This window comes from Dipodomys merriami, unplaced genomic scaffold, assembly GCF_024711535.1.
Source record: "Dipodomys merriami isolate MVZ:Mamm:240054 unplaced genomic scaffold, mDipMer1.0.p SCAF_9, whole genome shotgun sequence".
Classification (NCBI taxonomy): Eukaryota; Metazoa; Chordata; class Mammalia; order Rodentia; family Heteromyidae; genus Dipodomys; species Dipodomys merriami.
Window position 1 is genome coordinate 62554326 of NW_027206512.1, and position 21758 is coordinate 62576083.

Consider the following 21758-nt stretch of genomic DNA (forward strand, 5'->3'; position numbering starts at 1 on the left):
CTGCGCGCCGCGGCCACGCCCCGGACGGAAGTGACGAACCGGAAGTCGGCCCGGCCCAGGGGGCGTGGTCAAGATGGTTCCGCGGCCTGTGGGGCCCGGCGCTCGGCGGCGCTGAGGACCTCGGGGCCGGCAGCGGCGGGGCGGGGAGCGGCGCGGACTCCCGGGGTAAGCTAGCCGTCGGCCGTGCAGACGGAGGACGGGCGGGGCCGGCGCGGGTGGCGCGGCCCGGGGCGCTGGAGCCGCCTTCACCCCGGCGTGACGCGGGGAGCACCGGCGCCCATGTGCCCTAGGCCGGCACCGGGGGACACCGAGGCCCGAGGCCCGGGAGCGGGCCTGCCGCTCCTCTCCAGGCGCTGCCAGCCCTAGCCCTGGGCTGCTCGGTCCCCGCACCACTCCGCAGGAGGGGCGGTGTTTGAGAACCCCGAGCTGGCCGCCTAGCCGGGCCTCCTTGCTAAGTAGGATCCTCCTGTGCCTCAGTTTCCCAACTGTAAAACGGACATTATAGCAGTCCCTCTGTTGTTGGGATCTGGAAGGGTTTCATCAAGAGCGGGTGCGGGTCAAAGGACTCATCCAGGGCCTGCCACTTGGTAAGCGCTCAATGAACCTTAGAAGGTCCCAGCCCTTCCAGAATCCGATGTACCAGGGGCGGTCAGCTTGGGTAAGTTGAATGGGGTGAAGAGGGGACTGTGAGAATCAACTCCAGGGTAGGTGAGTGTGCATGGTAGGAAGGTGAGAGACAGGTATGGAATAGCAGGTACGTGCAGACTGACGTTACAGTACACAGCAGACCCAGGTGGCTTAGACCACAGACATCTGTTTCCTTACAACCTCGGAGGCTGGAAGACTCAAGGTTAATAAAGCCTTTTACAGCTGACTTGCTTCTGAAAACCGTCACCCCGTTGCAAAAGGCCTTCTTCTGGCTGGTCCATTGTGCAATTACACTTTGGTGTATTTGTATCCATATCTCATCCTAGAGGATGTCAGTCAGATTGGAATCGGAATCGGACCTCATTTTATTTTAATCACCTCTTTTAAGGCCCGATCCTCTCATGCAGTCATATTTTGTGAAGGAGCTCACAAATCTTTGCAACAGGAGTGACAGAATGGCCAAAAGATCAAAAAGCAGTACGTTCCTGATATTTCTGTGCGCAGGACACATTCATACATCCCATTCTTGTTTGTGCTCACCTACATTTTCATTTGATCACCTTGAAAACTCAGAAAGGGTGAGTGAGGCTGGCAGGTCAAGGCTGCAGGAATCCAGAATATTGTTCTCCAGGTTTTCCTGGGAGGCCGTGAATCTTTGAGGTAGGGTGGTAGCAGTAGACCCTAATGATCAATTGAGGCCCCAGCCCGCTAGACTAGACATAGCATGTCTGGGGAGCCACAGGTAGTTCATCTAGGCTGGCACATATGGAAATATGCCACTCAGCTTTTCATCACAAAAGAATCCCTGAAACAAGAGGAAGAAAGGTTTACATTGGTTCCTTTCCAGAGGTTTCAGTGTATGGTTGGCTCCATCCATCCTTTTTGGGCCTGAGTCAATGCCAAGACTGGTGGCAGTGGGAATGTGTGGCAGAGGAAGCTACCCATCTCGTGGCAGGAAGGAAGGAGAGGAAGAGGGGAAGGAAGGGATGGAGGGAAGGAGTACTCTTCAAAGGTATGCCTCCAAGGCCTAACTTCCTCCAATTAGGCTTCACTCACAATCGTCCCCCTAGCTATGATGTCATCAATAACCCATTGATGTCAGAGACCCATGGTCCACTCAGCTCTCAAGACTACCCTTGAATACTGCAGCACTAAAGACAAAACCTTCTGTTTATCAACCTTTGAGGGGCACTTCATATCCAAACCTCATAACAGGGAATAACTGAAGGAAATGATGGGAAGGAAGCAGGGGCCATGCAAAGCATTTTAGGTTAGGTAGGGGTGGGCAGAACTCAAGTGGTAGAGTGTTTGTCTAGTGAGAAGCCCTGAGTTCAGTCCCAGTTCTAAGAAAAAGAAGCTTGTGAGTGGTGGCTTTGTGAGTAGTGATTTTTTTGGTGCTGCTTGTGCACTGGTCATATGATCAACGAAAACCCATGATGACTTCTTACTATTTCAGTGTAGCAGACCGACATTCCCCACAGTCTGTCCCAGTCTGGTTTTATTTCTTCCCACAGCTTCTTCCATAAACTGCTGCCTTCTAGATTGAGTTTCTAGATATCGGAGTCCCTTGTGCCCAGTGAGGGGCACACCCCTCTGTGAAGCTTCCTTGGTAGGAGTTACTTTGACTTGTGGCTTTTCTCCCCAAATAGGTTTCTTATTTTCTCCAGCATCTTTCTGATTCAGTGACCTCTGTGTAGTTGTTTAGCAAGTACAGGCTTGCACTTAATTAGTTGGCTTTTTAAAAACTTTGTATGTGTTTATAGATATGTATCCTTTTTAACTTGGCATATTTTAAATTGGCATATTTCTAAATAGACTAAGAAATTAATGTATCCGGTCACAGTCCTATTCTAGATTGCTCTGTCAAATTCAGTGGCCATTTAAATATAAATTGACAGCATTTCAAGAACTCGATGAGTGCACACGGCCGTGGTACCATGTGGACGGTGAGCAAAAAGCACTTCACCTTTCACCATGCAGATAGGTCCGCCAATCTGCAGGGTCTAGTTGCTGCCACACAGTTTTACAGGAGTGACCAGAGAATAGATCACTTGACAGGGAAGCATAGGGCACTTGGTGGCTTTCATTCCTTCTGTCCCTGTGGTACCCATGAATGTCCCTTACCTGTGTTCTCTCCTCTAGGTCTCATGGTCAAGCATGGACCCTGTTGCTACCCACAGCTGCCACCTCCTGCAGCAATTGCACGAGCAGCGGATCCAAGGCCTGCTCTGTGACTGCATGCTGGTGGTGAGGGGAGTCTGCTTCAAAGCCCATAAGAATGTGCTGGCGGCCTTCAGCCAGTATTTCCGGTGCGTTTACCACTGCCTCTTTCACCTGCAGGGGGCCACTTGTTATTCAAGGATTTTGCTATCCTTCATTTAAACAGACATAGGGACTGTGGTGTTTCTTGTTTTGATTTTCAGTTTAATAGTATTGCTTTTGTTTTAGCCAAAAAAGACTATGATGTATGAGGAATGATGGAACACTTTTTGCAAGTTTGTCTTGAATTTTAATTCTATGTATTTTCAGCACTCTATATTTTGATTTTCCTTTCAGGATAAAGTAAATAAGAAATTGAATTTTTCTGCAGTAAGACATTAGTAGGAGGAGGTGGCTCAGTGGTAGAGCGCTTGCCTTGCATGCATGAGGCCCTGGGTTCGATTCCTCAGCACCACATAAGCAAAAAGAAAAAAAGCCGGAAGTGGCTGAAGAGCTGAGGGATAGTGCCTAGACCCAGAGTTCAGGTCCCACAACCGGACCCCCCCCCAAAAAAAAAAAGAAAAAAGAAAAAAGAAATTAGTAGGAACTGGGCACCGATGGTTCACGCCTTTTATCCTAGCTACTCAGGAGGCTGAGATCTGAGGATCGAGGTTCAAAGCCAGCCTGGGCAGGAAAGTCCGCGAAACTCTTATCTCCAATAAACCGCTAGAACACCAGAAGTGGCGCTGTGGCTCAAGCGGTAGAGCACTTGCCTTGAGCTGAAGAGCTGAGGAACAGCACCCAAGTCCAGAGTTCAAGCCCCACGACCGACAAACAAAAGAAAAAAACTAGTAGGGAAAGCATCCCATCTGATATTTTTCTTTTTTTTATTTTAAAGGCATTTAGTTTTTGTGTTCCATTTGGATATTTTCAAACCTTCAGTTTGAACTCAGTTATCCTGTAATCATTTTTGCTTATGCGATAGATTTATATATAAACACTGAATAACAGCAAGCAGTCATGTTTCAGCGTATTGACTGTTGTTACAGTTAGATGTAATTCACAAGTGAAATTTCTAGTTAGGTTTGAACAGGAGTCTCTGGAATAAGTGTCTTGGCATTCATAGGAAGATAGCAGTTTTCAATATTCATATGTGCGTAACTCATAAGAAAACATTGTTCACACTATCATTGACTATCCTTTCTCCTGTCAGGAGCCTCTTTCAGAATTCCTCAAGCCAGAAGAATGATGTTTTCCACTTGGATGTTAAAAACGTCAGCGGCATAGGGCAGATCCTGGACTTCATGTACACGTCCCACCTGGATCTTAACCAGGACAATATACAAGTGATGTTGGACACGGCACAGTGTCTGCAGGTTCAGAACGTGCTGAACCTGTGTCACACATTTCTGAAGTCCAGCCCTGTGGACCAGCCTCCCGGCCTGCCCTGCGCTGGGACCTTCTCCCTGCAGGGGGCGCTCACCCCGGATGCTGCCTGTGTCATGAGCGAACACTTCCCTCCTCACTTACTGCAGGACTGTTCAGCAGATGCCCAACCTGGGAAGGTTCTGGATGGGTCGCATTCCCATGCTCCATCCGACAGTCTCCATCATTCCACAGGGGAAATGTCAAAGCAAGCCCCAGAGGCTCTAGACGGCAGCTGCGCAGAGCCGCCTTGCAAGCAGCCCAATTACTATTACAAACTGCGAGACTTGTACAGCAAGCAGTACTACAAACAGGCTGCTTGTCCCAGCCAGGAGCGGGTGGCCGAGCAGCCCTTCGCCTTCAGCGCCTCCGCAGATCTGGCAGCCATGGAAACGCAGCCGTGTGCAGTCAGTCATCCCGAATGTCTACTGGAGACTTCAGAGGACCTGCCCTCCACCTTCCTGGCCCCACCCCTCAGTGACTCTGCCCCAGACCCCGAGTCAGACGCCCCCTGCCAGCCGCCCACCAGGCAGATGAGGCTTAAAAAGGCTGTTCACCTGAAGAAGCTCAATTTCCTCAAGGCACAGAAGTCAGCTGAGCCAGCAATGGACCCCAGCTCAGACGATGGCTTGGCAAAGAGGGTAGAACCTGCTAGTGAAGACCGGGGAGAGAAAGCTCACAGCCCACACACTGAAGCAAAAGAACTCGGAGAACTAGCCTCTGAGGACTTGAATTGTGGCATCGGTGGGATGGAGAGGCCCGAGGCCCCGGCCGCCCTGGAGGAGCAGTCCCAGGCCCTTCAGTGCCAGAGACAGTATGCGTGTGAACTGTGTGGGAAACCCTTTAAACATCCAAGCAATTTGGAGCTGCACAAACGTTCTCATACAGGTACACTGACAAGTGCGCGGGCCAGGAAGGAGCTGCCAGACCTCACACCCCGCTGTCCGTTTCTCTGAGAAGCTCTGCTCTTTCTTGACTCGTCCTGGTGTTCTTAACAGAATCGAGGACACTAGTTGTTTGTTTCTTTTTCTCTTTTTTGGTCAATTTTTGTGGTGTATCCTGAAGTTCAGTAGTTTTATAGAGCTATTTCAAAAAGATGACAAACTTTCTTTTTTTTTTTTTCTGTGCCTGTCCTGGGATTGAACTCAGGCCCTATGCACTGTCCCTGAGCATTTTTGCTTAAGGCTAACACTCTATCACTTGAGCCATAGCTCCACTGCTGGCTTTTTGCTGGTTAATTGGAGATAAAAGTCTCATGAATTTCCAGCCTGGGCTGGCTTTGAACTGCAGTCCTCAGAGCTCAGCCTCCTGAGTAGCTAGGATTACAGGTGTGAGCCACTGGTACCAGGCAAACCAGCAACTTTTAATTTTGATTTTAGTTAAGTTTTTGGTAAACTGTTCATCTCTTAAGAAGCACATATTTTGACTCACTCAGAACTTTTAACTATAAAGCTCATAAGCTATATTGTTTCTTTAGAATTAGATTGAGCTTATTTTGTAAACTATGTCACTGAAAATATAGATAGCTCATTCTAAAACTTCTCTCAAGTAATTTGCATATATCTGATTTGAAAAAATAGTGATTTGGGAGGCAGGAGGTAAATTTACACTCTACTTTTAAGTATTTGATCTTTTCAAATGGAACATTCTCCTGTTTTAGACTGAATTTTCAAGGGGTTATTACTATTTTAATTCATACAGTCTCCCATTGCAAAACAGTTATTTTAAGGTATTATACATACACACCTACATACATTCATAACACATCACTACGCCTATATGTTACTTTCCTTCCTGAAACTAAACACTGGGAAGCTGAGGTAGGAGAATGAGTTTGAAACCAGCCTTGGAGTGGATACAGTGACCTTAGCTCAAGAACAAAAAATAACACATTACAACTTAATGACAGTTATCTCATCGTCTTGAAAGATAACATGCCACAAGATGCTTCCAGAATGACACAGTGTTTACAGAATTGCGTTCATTGTCACAATTTAGATTCTACCCCGTTTGCATTGTTGGAGACTGATTAATCATTGTGAAAGCCCTTTGTAAAAGTTTTAACTAGTAGTATAAAGTTACTCCATCTGAAGACATCATAGACTGAATTTGCCCTGAAAACTAGTTTATATTATGCTGTTTACTTAAATTACTTTTTTTTTTCTTTTGGTTGGTCGTGGGGCTTGAACCTGAGCCTGGGCACTATCCCTCAGCTCTTCAGCTCAAGGCGAGTACTCTAACCACTTGAGCCACAGCACCACTTCCAGTTTTCTGGTAGTTTATTGGAGATAAGATCTCACAGAGTTTCCTGACCAGGCTGACTTTGAACTGTGATCCTCAGATCTCAGCCTCCTGAATAGCTAGGATTACAGGCATAAGCCACTGATGCCCGTCTATAATTACCTTACACTCATTTAACTTTAAAGAAACAAAATTAAATGTCTGATTCTGGTAGAACCTCTCTGAGTGACAAGAACAGTCATGACAGAGACAATGAGCACAGCACCAGGTGTGGTCTGGGGACCCTTAGGGATCTGTGAGGCTGAGCTGTGCCAGCAGTGCATGGCAAGACTTGGCTTTCCTCCTTGTGTGCGCAGTGGCTGCATGGTGGGTGCTGACCTTGTCACCTTGAGTGATTGACGTGGACTCACGTCCTAAAAATACATTTCTAGTGTGGCACACATTGATGGATTCAGCCCACAGAGAACAAAGCTCTTCAGTCTTGGTGACTGGTGACCCTCACGTCTATAACTTACCATCTGTTAGCCCAATAATTTCTGACAAAATAGAGACTTAGCATGCTTATTTTTTTTATGTGTCTTTTTTATTTTTTATTGTGAAAATATTGTGCAGAGGGGTTACAATTACATGGGCAAGATAATGAGTACATTTCTTATCAAGCATTGTAGCCTCCTCCTTTGTTTCCCCTCCCCATCCCTTCCCATCCTTCCCCCACAAGACTTAGCATGCTTATAATCACTCAGGGCCAGGGGAGCTAGGAGACATTTTTGGAAAAAAGAAAAAATGTAAGACTTGAAAAACAAGCTAGTTTCTTTGTGGTAGCTAGCACTACCATGAAGATGGTGAGGGGAAGAGTATTGTTTTTTTCTTTTTCCTTCTAGTCTTGGGGCTTGATCTCTGGGCCTGGGTACTGTCCCTGAGTTTCTTTGACTCAAGGCTAGGACTCTTATCACTGGAGCCACAGTGCCACTTCCTGCTTTTCCTTAGTAGTTTATTGGATAAGAGATAAGAGTCTCACGATCTCAGCCTCCTGACTACCTAGAATTACAGGCGAGAGCCACTGGCACTTGGCTGAGTATTGGTTTGTTTGTTTGTTTGTTTTTAAAGGATCTTAGCAAAGCCAGTGGATCTGTTGGGGCAGGGCAAACAAATGTTCTGTGTTCCTTATGTCTACCGGGGTTGGGTAGACTAAAGCTAGTACCTCAACATGTACCTTATAGGACAAGAAAAAGACCCTTAATTGGCACACACTCACAGGAAAAAGGGAGATTTCCTTGTGTTTTTCTTAGTCCCTTGAATTTCTAGTACCTAAAATATTGAACTTTGCGACAAACTAGAGTGCCACTACAAGAAGCCACAGCTGTTCTGGGCGTGGCTTGATGCAAAGTGCACTGTGTGTGTGTGTGTCCCTGTACACATCTCATATGGTGTGGATCCGTTAGAGCTCCATGGTGAAGCAGACTCAGATCAAACAGCAGGTGAACAGGGTCATGTGGTGTGCCATACATTTGCCCATTTGATTTTCAGCTGAAGGAGAACTCTGGTGGTCTTCAACCACAGATAAATAGGTTTACTTTCACTGTAGGTCTTTATCCAGAGAACAGTTTGATTTTAGAGGAAAAAAGACTTTGATCGTATCTGTAGCATCTTGGATGGGGGATAAGAATAAGGACAAAGAGATTGATTCTTATTGTCCTACCTCAGGATAAAGTTCTGTTTTGAAAGAGAGGACACTGGTAGCATCTGAACATTTAAAATGAAAATTAATGTGTAAATATTAGTATGGATTTTACAAATTGTTCTGTTCTGTTTTGCTTTGTTTTAGGTGAGAAACCTTTTGAATGTAACATTTGTGGGAAACATTTCTCTCAGGTGGGAATACTCTTCTTTACTGTTAATAATTGGAAACCTGAACCCCAGTGTTTACTTGTATTGTAAATAAGAGACACTTTTATACTTAAGAGAGGAGCCCCTGGTGATACTTAAAGACTTCAGACTGAATCAGGAAGCCATTCCTAAGAATACTTTCTAGTTCCTTGGAGAGCAGGGAAATACTTGTCACATGTGCAGCTGCTCCCTATACCTTTTCTTTTTCCAAGTCAGGATGGGACCAGACTTATGTGTCCTGACTTTGGTGCACAAAGCTCAGTACTCAGACAGTGACTTGCCTGAGGCAGCAGATGGTTCTGGCTAGAGCAAAACAAAGCATCTTCTGACTCTTACCCAGACTGTAAATTTTAGAATGTTGGGAGAAAATAGATAAAATATTTTTATTGTCTACTTACATTGCTGTCCAATTCTGGACATCATTTGAACTCAGCAAACATTTGTTCATTCAGGGCCCTTACTAGGCATTGGACACAAACCTAGAGCTGTAATAGTCTAAGAAATCTTCTAATGTCTTAGTCTGGCTGTGGGCACCTGCTTTTCTTTCTTTCTTTTTTTTTTTTTGTCAGTTGTGGGGGCTTGAACTCTAGGCCTGGGCCTGGGCCTGGGTACTGGGTGCTGTCCCAGAGCTCTTTTGCTTAAGGCTAGCACTCTATCACTTTGGGCCACAGCTCTGTTTCCAGTTTTTGAGTGGTTGATTGTAGATAAGAGTCTCATGGGGTGCTGGGAAGGTGGCTTAGTGGTAGAGCCCTTGCCTTGCATGCCTGAGGCCCTGGGTTCAATTCCTCAGCACCACATAAGCAAAAAGAAAAAAGCTGGAAGTGGCGCTGTGGCTCATGTGGTAGAGCGCTAGCCTTGAGCTGAAGAGCTGAGGGACAGCGCCCAGGCCCAGAGTTCAGGCCCCATGATCAGACCCAAAAAAAAAAAAAGAGTCTCAGGGGGACTTTTCTGCCTGGGCCAGCTTTGAACTTCAGTCCTCAGATCTCAGCCTCCTGGGTAGCTAGAATTATAGGCGTGAGCCACTGGCACCTGGTAGGTACATACTTTTCTGCCTGAAATAGAAGGCTCCTCTGTACATGGCCCTGTGCAGGGCCCTAGCTTCCTCCTGGGGCTGGAGGATGGGTTCTGCAGGGAACAGTGCTGGCACTGCTGCCCTACATTGTGACAGATCTGTTGTGGCCTTGTGTGGAAATGGCTTTGGACTGATTCCCACCAGGGAGTGGGGACCTCGGTGAGGTCATGCTGGGAAGGTAGGCTGTGTGGAGTGTGGTGCACACAGTCTTGTTGTTTGCTCCTCCAGTATTCTTACACCATGGAAGGTTCATCTTTCACCCACCTGAACCTATGGATGACATTCAGGTTCTCTCATTCTTCCTGTGCGTGGGCAGCTCTATCCTCCCTGATCTAACTGTGCGTGGTCAGCTCTGTCCTCCCAGGTGATCTTCCTGTGCGTGGTCAGCTCTGTCCTCCCTGGTCTTCCTGTGTGTGGTCAGCTCTGTCCTCTCAGGTCTTCCTGTGCGTGGTTACCTCTGTCCTCCCAGGTGATCTTCCTGTGCATGGTCAGCTCTGTCCTCCTGAGTGAACTTCCTGTGCATGGTCACCTCTGTCCTCCCAGGTGATCTTCCTGTGCGTGGTCACCTCTGTCCTCCCAGGTGATCTTCCTGTGTGTGGTCACCTCCGTCCTCCCTGGTCTTCCTGTGTGTGGTCAGCTCTGTCCTCCCTGGTCTTCCTGTGTATGGTCAGCTCTGTCCTCCTGAGTGATCTTCCTGTGTGTGGTCAGCTCTGTCCTCCCAGGTGATCTTCCTGTGCGTGGTCAGCTCTGTCCTCCCAGGTGATCTTCCTGTGCATGGTCACCTCTGTCCTCCCTGGTCTTCCTGTGTGTGTGGTCACCTCTGTCCTCCCTGGTCTTCCTGTGTATGGTCAGCTCTGTCTTCCTGAGTGATCTTCCTGTGTGTGGTCAGCTCTGTCCTCCCAGGTGATCTTCCTGTGTGTGGTCAGCTCTGTCCTCCCAGGTGATCTTCCTGTGTGTGGTCACCTCTGTCCTCCCTGGTCTTCCTGTGTATGGTCAGCTCTGTCCTCCCTGGTGATCTTCCTGTGCGTGGTCAGCTCTGTCCTCCTGAGTGATCTTCCTGTGCGTGGTCAGCTCTGTCCTCCCTGGTGATCTTCCTGTGCATAGTTAGCTCTGTCCTCACTTGAGTCAACAAACAGTAGGTGCTTCCGATCTGCCATCTTCTTTGTTCCCCCATCCCTCAAGTCTTGAAAGTCCTAGAAAGGACTGAAGATCTAAGATCCCTTTTGTTTCTAGTTTGGGGTTTTCTGGCTTTTTTTTATATAAAACTCAGCTACCATTGTGAATGCTCATGACCAGGAACAGAGACTGGGTTTGTTCATGGTTAAGTACTGATGTTCAAGTCCTTATCAGAAAGTATATTGCAGAGATTATCCAGCTCAGATGGCTCTTTTCTCTGCAGAGTTTTTCCACTAAACATTCCCATTTTAATTTAAAACAGTATTTACCTAATCTAAATCCTTTATCCGCTAATATCTTTAGCCAAGTTTTAGGAGCACAAGCTTTCACATCAACACATATACCCAACTTAGCACAGTCAGTCCCCTGTCTTAGGGCAGAGGTCAGTTTCTTTCCTCCCAGAGCCCTCTCTTAGGGGTAGCACTACATTGTGAGGCACAGAGGCAGCAGTGGCAAGTTAAATACCTTGTGCAGCCCTGCAGACAGCTGTACACAGAGGAAGCTATTGGTAAGTGATGGGTACAGCCGTTACCTCTGAGATGAAGTCCTATGCATGTAACCCTAGGCGGTTTTTGAGATGTGGTCTGTCACTGGTACCAGAGCTTTGCAGAAGTTTACTAAACTAGAAACTCCAGCTAATACTCCATTCCTGAGCTTTGCTATAAATTATTTGCACATATTGTGGATTTTTTTCAACCTGAATCATTCCATGAGTTTACTTAATCCATTCTTATACAAGTTTCTGTGGCTGAAGAAAATACTGATTATTCGGATTGTATCTTTCCAGTATGAAACCAGTAAAGAAATATGTTAAAGTTTCACTGGTGCTTATTAAACTCTTAAGTAAAAGGCTGTTTATATTTGCTCTGAAAAACAATGCCCCCCCCTTTTTTTTTGCCTCTCCTGGAGCTTGAATTTAGCTGCGTGCTATCCCTAAGTTTCTTTTGCTCAGGGCTACCCCTTGAGTCACAGCCCCACTTCCAGCTTTCTCTTGAGTAGTTTATGAGAGACAAAAGTCTCATGGACTTTCCTGCCTGGGCTAGTTTCAAACCGTGATCCTCAGATCTTAGCCTCCTGAGTAGCTAGGATTACAGGCATGAGCCACTGATAGGCAGTTAAATAATGCCTTTTTTTGGGGGGGGGGGTCCGGTCGTGGGGCCTGAACTCTGGGCCTGGGCCTGGGCGCTGTCCCTCAGCTCTTCAGCTCAAGGCTAGAGTTCTACCACTTGAGCCACAGCGCTACTTCCAGCTTTTTTCTTTTTGGTTATGTGGTACTGAGGAATCGAACCCAGGGCCTCATGCATGCAAGGCAAGCGCTCTGCCACTGAGCCACCTTCCCAGCCTCAAATAATGCCTTTTTTAAAAAGGAAAAAATGCAGCTTTGATAATTGACTCAGACTGCCTGTTAATTATGACACATGATTCACAGAGCCCTAGAGCAGGAGGGCATAGTAGCACAGATGCTGCTACTTATTGCTTCACTGAGTGGTGTTTTGGAAATTTGGGAGTAACTAACTTGAAACATGGTGTGCCATCCTGACTCCTGGAAGCCCTGTCTGGGGTGTGGTCTTGGGTATTCAAAATGTATTGGTTTAGTCACAGTAAAGAAGACCCTAGCATCACAGAACAACACTAACCTCTAGCTTGACCACTGTGGGGTAACCACTTTCCTTATCTAGAAAACAAAAAGCAGCAATTGCCTGTGACATCTGAGGGCTAGATTCGAATCCCTACAAGTAGATACTGCCATTGATATTTGTTGTCATTTTGTCATTATCAGTGATAATTCTGTTAAAAGCTGGTTATCACCCAAAGCCTTGGCAAATTCTTCCTGTGGTTATTGAAAATGAACCTAAGTTTTCTCTAATCGGGATTCAGAATATCTTAAACATAGTGTCTAGCTGTATTTCCCAGGCCTGATAGACATCACAACCCCCACATGACATAATCAGACAATATTGTTTCTGCTCACAGGTGGACATCAGATTCTTGGGCCTGTAATCAAACCTGTCCCTGCCTTCACTGCTGTTTTGCACATTTTAAAGCCGGGTGTTTCGTTGGATGTTGTTCATTCTTATGCTTGGCTCTGTTGTGCTTACACCTGTACATTATTGCCCTTGAGCGTATTAGTTTATTTTTGTTTGGGGCAACAGAAAACTGTAAGAACTTAAATGAGGAAAATGACAGCTTGAGGCTTAAACTGTGTCAATGGAAAGTTTCATCTCCAAATCCTACTAAGTAGCTTTCTAAATATTGGAGGCATTTCCAGTGTAATTCCACCACAACTGAGGTGATTTGAATACCCATTTCCTATTGAACAAAACATGGCATCAATTTGGTGTTCTCCATTTCAGTGTTATTTTTTGCAAAGCCTGCTAGTTTGACCAAGTAAACACAAAAGCTCCAAAACACTACTGTGCTTCTTCTGAGTTGCATCTTGTACAGAGGTAAAAATGACAAGCCTGCAGGGCAGAAGCAACCTGCAATGTCAGGGCAACACTTTGTGGAAAAGTTCTCCCTTCTATGAACATAGCATGCTTTTTATTTTATTTTTTATTTTGTCAGTCGTGGGGCCTGAACTTTGGGCCTGGGCACTGTCCCTTGCTCTTCAGCTCAAGGCTAGCACTCTACCACTTGAGCCACAGCACCACTTCTGGCTTTTTCTGCTTATGGGTGCTAAGGAATCGATCACAGGGCCTCATGCGTGCAAGGCAAGCACTCTACCACTGAGCCACCTTCCCAGCCCCAACAGCATGCTTTTCAGAAAAAACAAAACCAAACATGTAGCAAGTACTTCTTATTTTTCCAAATGATGTTGTATATAGATACCCAAATGAAGATATCATAGTCTGTTAAAAATACAGGCCTGAGGACAGACACCCCCTCGCCAGGGTGCTGGGCCCATTTTCAAGGAAGGGGCCATGGAGTGACCCATGTGGGTGAGGCCACAGCCAGGGCTCTGTGCAGCGGAGGCCGGCCAAGGTGGGCTAGCTGTCCTCAGCCGGCCTCTTGAGGCCTGCACTCTATGGTCTTCATCTGAAGTCAGGTGGAAGCCTGGCAAAAATCTGTCCGTTTTCCTTTTGAATCAGTATAACTTCATAGAACCAAATCCAGCCCCCTTTCATTATCTGTGTGCTTCTCTTTTCCTGTTTTTTCAGGCAGGTAACTTGCAGACTCACTTACGTCGGCATTCTGGTGAAAAGCCATACATCTGCGAGATCTGTGGAAAGAGGTCAGTGCTGGGTTTGGGCTGCCACGCATTGACAGACCTCTGTGGTCTGCCTGTCTGTCCAGTGTTCTGCCACCATTAGCCAATACGGAGCGAAGGTGCATTCATACCCTCTCGCACGACCCACAAGAGAGTAAGGAGGAGGCTTAGGGAGGGAATGGGGTTTATACAAAACAGTGTTATACTGAGTCTAAATGCCCATGGAGTAGGTAGCTGCCCCAAGGCGGGGAGTGTCTTGGAGGGGAATGGCATGTGCAGCCTGAGCGACTAGACCTCAGGAGGTGACGGGACGTGCCTGAGCCATGATTTCCAGACAGGCTGTGAGCTCCTGGCACAGAGCAAAGCCCACGTCCTTGGTGCCTACGTTTCGATCCAGTACGTGAGAGTTGACCTGGCACCATAGAATCTGCTTCTTGAGGTGTGTGAGCAGTGTGGCAGTTGACCCCTGTACAGTGTGGTGTGGCGTGGCCTGTGCCTCCTGTGCCAGGGCCCTCCTGTACCGGCCCTTACTTGGTTGGGTGTCTGAGGCTGGGCACTATGCTGTGTAGGCACTGTGTTAGACCGCAGGCACCCAAGACCAGGTCACCAGCTGTATCTGTCGCCTGTCTTGTTCATTCCTTCTTTGTTTGCCATGCTTGTCCATGCTCAGCGCTGTGCTGGTGGATCTCTAGGAAAGACATTGTAAGCATGTGCAGCCACTGTTAAGGGCTTCAGTGAAGCCCTTGCAGATGGCTCCCATCTGTAATCCTAGTACTCAAGAGGCTGTGATCTGAGGATCTAGTTGTGAAGCCAGTCTGGGAAGAAGTCTGTGAAGCTCTTATCTCCTATTAGCCAGCAAAATTGCTGTATTAGAGGTATGGTTCAAGTGGTAGAGCACCAGCTATGAGTGAAAAAGCTGAACATGAGTGCAAGGCCCTGAATTCAAGCTCCCCCCCTCCCCATACCAACATGAATGAAAGCTGTTCATCAATAGGGGCGTGGGAGTGTAGGGAAAGAGAAACAGGCTCTGTTTGGTGGGGGAGGGGGAAGTCGGGTAATAGGAAGGAGTTGGACTAATAAAGAGGTAGATTGTAATTGTGCAAATAGGAACAGAAAACCTGTTCTATTTTCTAAAATTGCTAGGAATATATTATAAAGATGAGTGGAAATGTACCAATGCAATCTCCCCTGTGTAACTAATGTGCGCGTAATAAAAACAATGGTAAACCAACTGTCTGGGTTCTCTGCCTCAGACAAATTCATACTGAAGAGTCTCAAGGTCAGACCAGTGAGCGAACAGTTAGAATCAGAGTTCTCCCACCATCTGTAGCATCCACCCTGGGCGTGGCAGGGCAAAACATGTCTCCTGAGTCCAGGCCAGGAGTGCTGGAGTGCACCTGTCTTTACTGATGGAAGAAAACGACAGGACGGAAGCTGCCAAGCCAGCCACATTCCTCCGTCTGCTTTACTGAGGCAAGCTCAGGATCCTCTGCTCACCCTGCTCAGATAGCATCACTTGGGCTGCCTCTGATGATGTCACTTCACGGGCTTTGTCGGATGATGTCACCAGCATGGGCCGCCTCCGATGATGTCACTTCCCAGGCTTCATCTGATGATGTCACCAGCATGGTCTGCCTCCAGTAGTGTCAGTTCATGGGCTTTGTCTGATGATGTCACTTCACCATGGACTGTCTCCAATGATGTCACTTCCTGGGTTTCTTCTGGTGATGTCACTTCATCATGGACTACCTCTGATGGTGTCTGTTCATGGGCTTCATCTGATGATGTCACTTCACCATGGACTGCCTTCGATGGTAGAACATGACCACAGGCTGTGTCGGGGTGTCATTCACCACGGTCTGCCTTGGGCCTGTGTTGGAGTCCCTTGCTGATGGAGCTGATGACCGCTGTACATTGGCTTTCTCCATCTGGCAGGGTGAGACCGGTGGCGTGTCCCTGACCTGCGGCAGCTGCTCCGTGACCGCCGCTTCCTCCCGTTCACTTCTCTTCATTCTTCTGCTTCAGGATGGATGTTTGTGGCTCCCGGAGGGCGAGTGCTCCTCGGGGTGCAGGAGGAACTGCTCTTCCCAGAAACCTTTATGCTCCTGCTACATCCTGGCTTCTCAGACTCCAGAGCTCCTACATGTGCTCTTCCCTGCTGTGAGGGCTTACTGCCACGGCAGGGGTCAAACTTACTCCAGGCTGTTTTTAGGGTGCTTATTGGGCCATCCTGCTCACCTGCTGCAGGTGTGCCCCATGAGCTGCTGGTGTCCTGGAAGGACCACAGAACCACAGGCCTTATTTTCTGTGAACAGAGACTGCTACGGTCTTAGTAGCTCCTGAGCTAATGAGGAGTCTCGGTCGCCTCGGGCCTGCCCTGTGTGTGGAGAGGCCAGGGAGGAAAAACACTTGTATCATTTTCCCTACCGCCGCCTGCCGCCCCCCCCCCCCACCTCCTGTGGTTACCCGGAAGAGAGGGAAGATGTTAGCACGTTTGCGGTGACGTGGGGTCCTGTGTGAGTGGTTGTGCCGCGGGGGGGGAGCAGCTCCTCTCCCCCGCCTGTGGCTGAGCTGTGGAGTTCCTCGGCAGCGTCTGCAGCCTCTTACTAGAGCTTTTGGCCTCATTGCAGGTTCGCAGCCTCTGGGGATGTACAGCGCCACATCATCATCCACTCGGGAGAAAAGCCCCACTTGTGCGACACCTGCGGCCGAGGTAACGCCAGGCGCTGCCTGCCCCGCGCACCGCCGTGGGCCCGGCCTCAGCTCACCTGCTGTGCTCTCTCTAGGCTTCAGCAACTTCAGCAACCTGAAGGAGCACAAGAAGACGCACACGGCGGACAAGGTGTTCACCTGCGACGAGTGTGGCAAGTCCTTCAACATGCAGAGGAAGCTGGTGAAGCACCGGGTGCGGCACACCGGGGAGCGGCCCTACAGCTGCTCGGCCTGTGGTGAGCACCCCTGCACCCCTTCCCAGGCAGTGCCCGGAGCCTCCCCACCCCGCCACCGCCTGCTCGTGTCAGCCCTAAGTCACTGATTCTGCCCCACCCACTGCGCTCAGATCAGGGGGAAGTGAGGCTGTCTCCCCCACCCCTTGCCATGGTTGCAGTCCCTCCTGCCGTCACACCCAGCCCCACGCGCCAGTGTGTGAGGGCCCCAGGGAGATGGGTGGGCCGCGGGTGGCGCTGCAGAGCTGGTGTGCAGCCGCTGCTGTGTGCCATGTCCTGCTGCGCCCAGGAGGCGGGCAGTGCAGCCGGGGGTGGGCTTCTCAGGGCCATGGGCTAGAAAGCAAAGGCCCCACTGGGGTGCCAGTCTGGGAGGGGAGGGGGAGCAGGGCCTGGCTGCTCTGGCTCAGGTGCATGTGCACAGATACAGAGGCTGCACCCCTGGGGTTTGTGTGGGCAGCCAGGTACGTGTGCCAGCACAGGCGCGTGGGACAGCACGGTGGGTGCCCATGGATGCTGAGGAGCGGAGTGAGCAGTGAGGGTCTAAGCCAGCAAAGACGCATGCCGCGAGCACTGTGGAACCCAGCACGGGTGGAAGCGCGGAGCACGCCCGAGGCACCAGGATGCCATCTCCCCGCCATGTGTACACAGAGGCAGGCGCGCCTACCACCACGTTTCTTCTTGTAAATTGCCACACAGCCTCGAGGGGCTAACATGCCCGTTCTCAATAACGAACACAACCGCCGCTTGATTTCAGTTGCCCTTCCCTCACGGCTGGGACTTGCAGCTGCTCGCTGGTCAGCTCTGGACAGAGGTCAGCTTTGGGCAGTCAGGGGATAAAAGGAATAGGAGTGCTCTTACAGGACAGGGTCACGGGTTTTGTGGCTTTTATTTGTTCCTGGTCTGTTCGCTGGGGATGGAGTCCAGGGATTGCACATACGAGGCAAGCACTCCACCCCTCCATGCCACCCTCCCCAGCTAAGCCGGGCGCTGGTGGCTCACGCCTGTCATCCTAGCTACTCAGGAGGCTGAGATCTGAGGACTGCGGTTCAAAGCCAGCCAGGGCAGGAAAGTCCGTGAGACTCTTTAATAAACCACCAGAAAACCAGAAGTGGCACTGTGGCTCAAGTGGTAGAGTACTGGCCTTGAGTTGAAGAGTTCAGGGACAGTGCCCAGGCCCAGAGTTCAAGCCCCACAACTGACCAAAAAAAAAAATAGTAAAAACAAAAAAAAATATGAACATACACTAGTTTGCACAGGGGGTTCACCATGACATTTCCATAAGTGCATATGGTCCTTACCCCTCTATTACTCTCCTGTCTGCTCTTTCTGATCATTTCAGCAGGTTCCATTGTTGTGTGTTGATATTCACCCTCCTAATGGAGTCCCCCTCCTCCTCCCCCCGCAGTTGCCACCTCCCACAGCAGGCTCCACGGTTTTTGACAGTATTGAGATAACATTCCCATACCATAACATTCATCTTCTTATAGTTGCTTTTGTACATTCGCCAAGCTGTGTGACTCATTACAGTATAATTTCAGAGCTTCTGGCACCCCAAAAAAGAGATCCCATACTCATTAGCAAGCACTTCTCCTTCGTCACATCCAGCTTCCAGCACCCACCCACCGTTCTGCTTAGATTTGCCTGGTCCGGAAGTTTCTGTAAATGGAGTCACATGACACGGCTGTTGGTGACTGAAATCTCTCACTTCGCAAATGTGCTGTGGGCATGGCTTCCATTCCAGGCTCCGCAGTGATCTGCGCTGCTCCGTCTGCCGGTGATTCACGGCTCTGCTCACTGCACCTCCTGGATGCAGATGGGCTCCTAACGTTCCCTGAGCTTTCTTTGGGGGATGCTGTTCTGGGGGCCCCAGCCCTCTGTAGATTCAGGCTTTTTTGATGGGGGCGCCCCCATGAAGCTCAGTGCAGATTCTCCTCAGCCCCCGTGAGACCCGTGCCCGCCTCGTGCTCAGGAAGGCACGGAGCACAGGCCGTCCATCTCCTAACTCGGTTGTGGCTGAAGTTCATGCATACCAAGGTCCTAAGAACGGCTGGCTCACCTCCTCCAGCTATCTGCAGTTAGGAGATGTCTCAGCCAAAATGAAAGACAAAGATGTCAGTGGAGTTCATGTAGATCCTGTGTAGTAAGTCATACGCAGTGGGAATCGCTGGAACGAACAATTATGAATGGTTAGGAAGCTTCAAACCTATAAAATACCACAAAGCAGAGCACAGCACCCACTTGAAAGACAACACTGGTGGTTCACACCTGTCATCCTAGCTACTCAGGAATCTGAGATCTGAGGATCACAGTTCAAAGCCAGCCCAGGCAGGAAAGTCCATTGAGACTCTTACCTCCAATTAGTCCCCAGAAAACTGGAAGTGGCGCTGTGGAGAGCACTAGCCTTGAGTAAAAAAGTGAGCGCGTGGTGGAAGTGAGCACGAACAGAGGCTTTAGTGGCTGTTCAGGGCTTCCGGTGGAAAGCTGCCTGGAGCTTTCACTGTGGGGTGGTCCGGCCTGCTTTTGGTTGTCTAAAGGCTTTTTCCTAGGCCTTGACTCGTTGCTAGGTAGCAGGTGTTCCGAGATGGCGTGCAGTAGAGCTCCGGGCACCTGGAACAGAGAAGCATGTGTAGTTTGGCCTTGTTAAGCTTGGGCGCGTGGCACTGAGGCAGGAGGGCAGGTGTGGGAGCAGCCCGCTGGCCGCCAGGCAGGCTCAGGCCGGGGACGCGAGTCCCTCAAGGACTTGTGCCCCGCGGGGGGCACAGCTGGGTGCAATGAGCCCCCAAGTGAGCCTGTGCCAGCAGGCACAGTCAGGGCTTGGCCCTCCTCAGTCCTCCCTCTGTCATGCGCAGGGAAGTGCTTCGGGGGCTCGGGCGACCTGCGCCGGCACGTGCGCACGCACACCGGGGAGAAGCCGTACACCTGCGAGGTCTGCAGCAAGTGCTTCACCCGCTCCGCCGTGCTCCGGCGCCACAAGAAGATGCACTGCCGGCCGGGCGCCTCGAGCCCGGACGTGCTGGACGAGCTGGGCCAGGCCATCGAGCCCGCCGACTCCTTCGCCCAGGACGTGGCCGTGACACTGATGCCCGTGTCGGTCAAGCTGCCCGGGCACCCGGTGGAAAACGCAGTGGCAGAGTTTGCCAACCACGCCGCGGATTCCTGCTGTAAGTTGCGCTCCATGCTCCACCCTCCCGGCTTGGGTGAGCAGAAACTGAGCGCCGACCCCGCGAAGCTGGCAAAGCCTCAGGCGCCGCCCGGCCCACCGCAGGCGTTCACTTACTCAGACGCAGACACCCCGGCCGGCAGCGAGCCTCTGCAGGGCGACGGCATGGCCATGATCCGCTCCTCGCTGGCCGCGCTCGACCACCACTGCGGTGACCCGCTGGGCGGCCGCACAGCCTCCATGGCCTACCGGAACTCCGAGGGCCAGTTCTTCTCCAGCATGACGCTCTGGGGGCTGGCAATGAAGACCCTGCAGAACGAGAACGAGCTGGACCAGTGACGGCGCACACCCACCTACCCCAACCTGGAGTACTCTCGGCGGCCGCGGCGGCGGCGGCCCTCCCGGAGCCCTTCCCCCCACCCCACCCCCGCGCCTGGGCTTCTCCCACCGCTGGAGAGGTGGTGAGGACAGGTCACCTGGGCTCCGGGCTCGGGTGGGAGAGAGGCCCGCTGGCCCCCCGCAGAGGCAGCTTAGGGCCCAAGCGTCCCCTCAGCTTCCGCCCACATGAGGCCGTCCTGTGGCAACTACTGTACATCTCGGTCGTGTTAAAAGAAGTATGTATCGCAAGACACAGATTATTTTTACATTTTTATAAAATGGGAATTTGTAGCATCTTGTATTTTAAAATATTTACACAGATTCTATTTGGATATGAACTCAGTAATTTAATTTGAATAAATGAGTGTTTCCTATGTAATGAACGTTCTCTCCAGCATTTTTACTCATTGGAAGTGCTACAAAAAATAAGGTGTAAGGTCTCGGGCTGGATCCTCAGCCCCTCTGGACAGTGAAGAAATAAGCGCGAGTGAGGCGTGACTTCAGCTCGGAGCGCTGAGGCTGGCCGCGCTCCCGAGGCCGCGGGCAGGCCGCGTCACCGCCTGACTCCTGCAGCCCTCCTCCGGGGAATCAATGTCATCCGAGGCCCTAACCACGCACGGAAGCCGCTGTGCGTTTCCTCCTCCCTCCCCACAGGCCTGGGAGCCTTGGGTAGAACCCAGGGTCCACAGCCGGGGCTAGAATGTCGGGTCCACAGCCGGGGCTAGAATGTCGGGGCGAGGTCAGAGGCCAGAGGCGTGGAAAGCCGGCAGAACATGGATGATCCTTGAGCGTTCCAGAGCCTTCTGACTCAGAAGTGTGGCGCTCCCGCAGCAGGTGAAATCCATTATAGGCAGAGAAGATCTTCACGGAGCAGTGCATTGTGGAGTACTTCTAAGAGGATGGGCGAGATGGTAGCGGGCTTGCTTCCCTTCCCTCCCTTCCCTGCCTCTCCAGCTGGCTCATCCCTAACACCCCGAGCCCCTTTCCTCTCAGGGACCTGGCTGGCCCCCAGCTGTACGCTGTGTCTGCCTCCGGCTGGCGTGAAGCAGCCCTGCTCCCTGCTGCTCATTCCGGCTCCCGGCCGCTCCCTGCCGTCCTGGTGGCTGCCCCCCATCTCCGCTTCTCATTCCTCTTCCTCCCACTTGGACCTTGCTCCCTGTTGCCCTTAGAATAGACACACCAGAAAAGAGCTTTCCTCAAGGCCTCCTGCCCCAGCCACGTGCCTGCAGCCTCCGCGCCCCCAGTCCTGCCCCCAATCCTGCCACCCGTGCCGCAGACCCTGAGCCTGCCGCACCTCGCAGGATACGGCACCGTGAGCCTCTGTGCTCTTCCTGTGTCCCCACCTCGGGGCTGAGCTCCGTGGGGCCCACGGAGGTGCCCGGCACTTCCCAGGTCCCCAGTGGATGTTTCACTTTTGGG

General features: G+C 50.5%; 1 protein-coding gene across 1 annotated transcript; it reads left to right on the forward strand.

Moving 5' to 3' along the window:
• Positions 1–76: 76 nt before the first annotated feature.
• On the forward strand, positions 77–20676 carry Zbtb49 (zinc finger and BTB domain containing 49). The gene is made up of 8 exons (XM_070013220.1): positions 77–165; positions 2791–2957; positions 4061–5160; positions 8339–8385; positions 13807–13880; positions 16487–16569; positions 16643–16804; positions 19651–20676. The coding sequence occupies exons 2-8, from the start codon at positions 2806–2808 to the stop codon at positions 20298–20300; spliced, it is 2268 nt and encodes a 755-aa protein (XP_069869321.1). The 5' UTR covers positions 77–165; positions 2791–2805; the 3' UTR covers positions 20301–20676.
• Positions 20677–21758: the final 1082 nt, after the last annotated feature.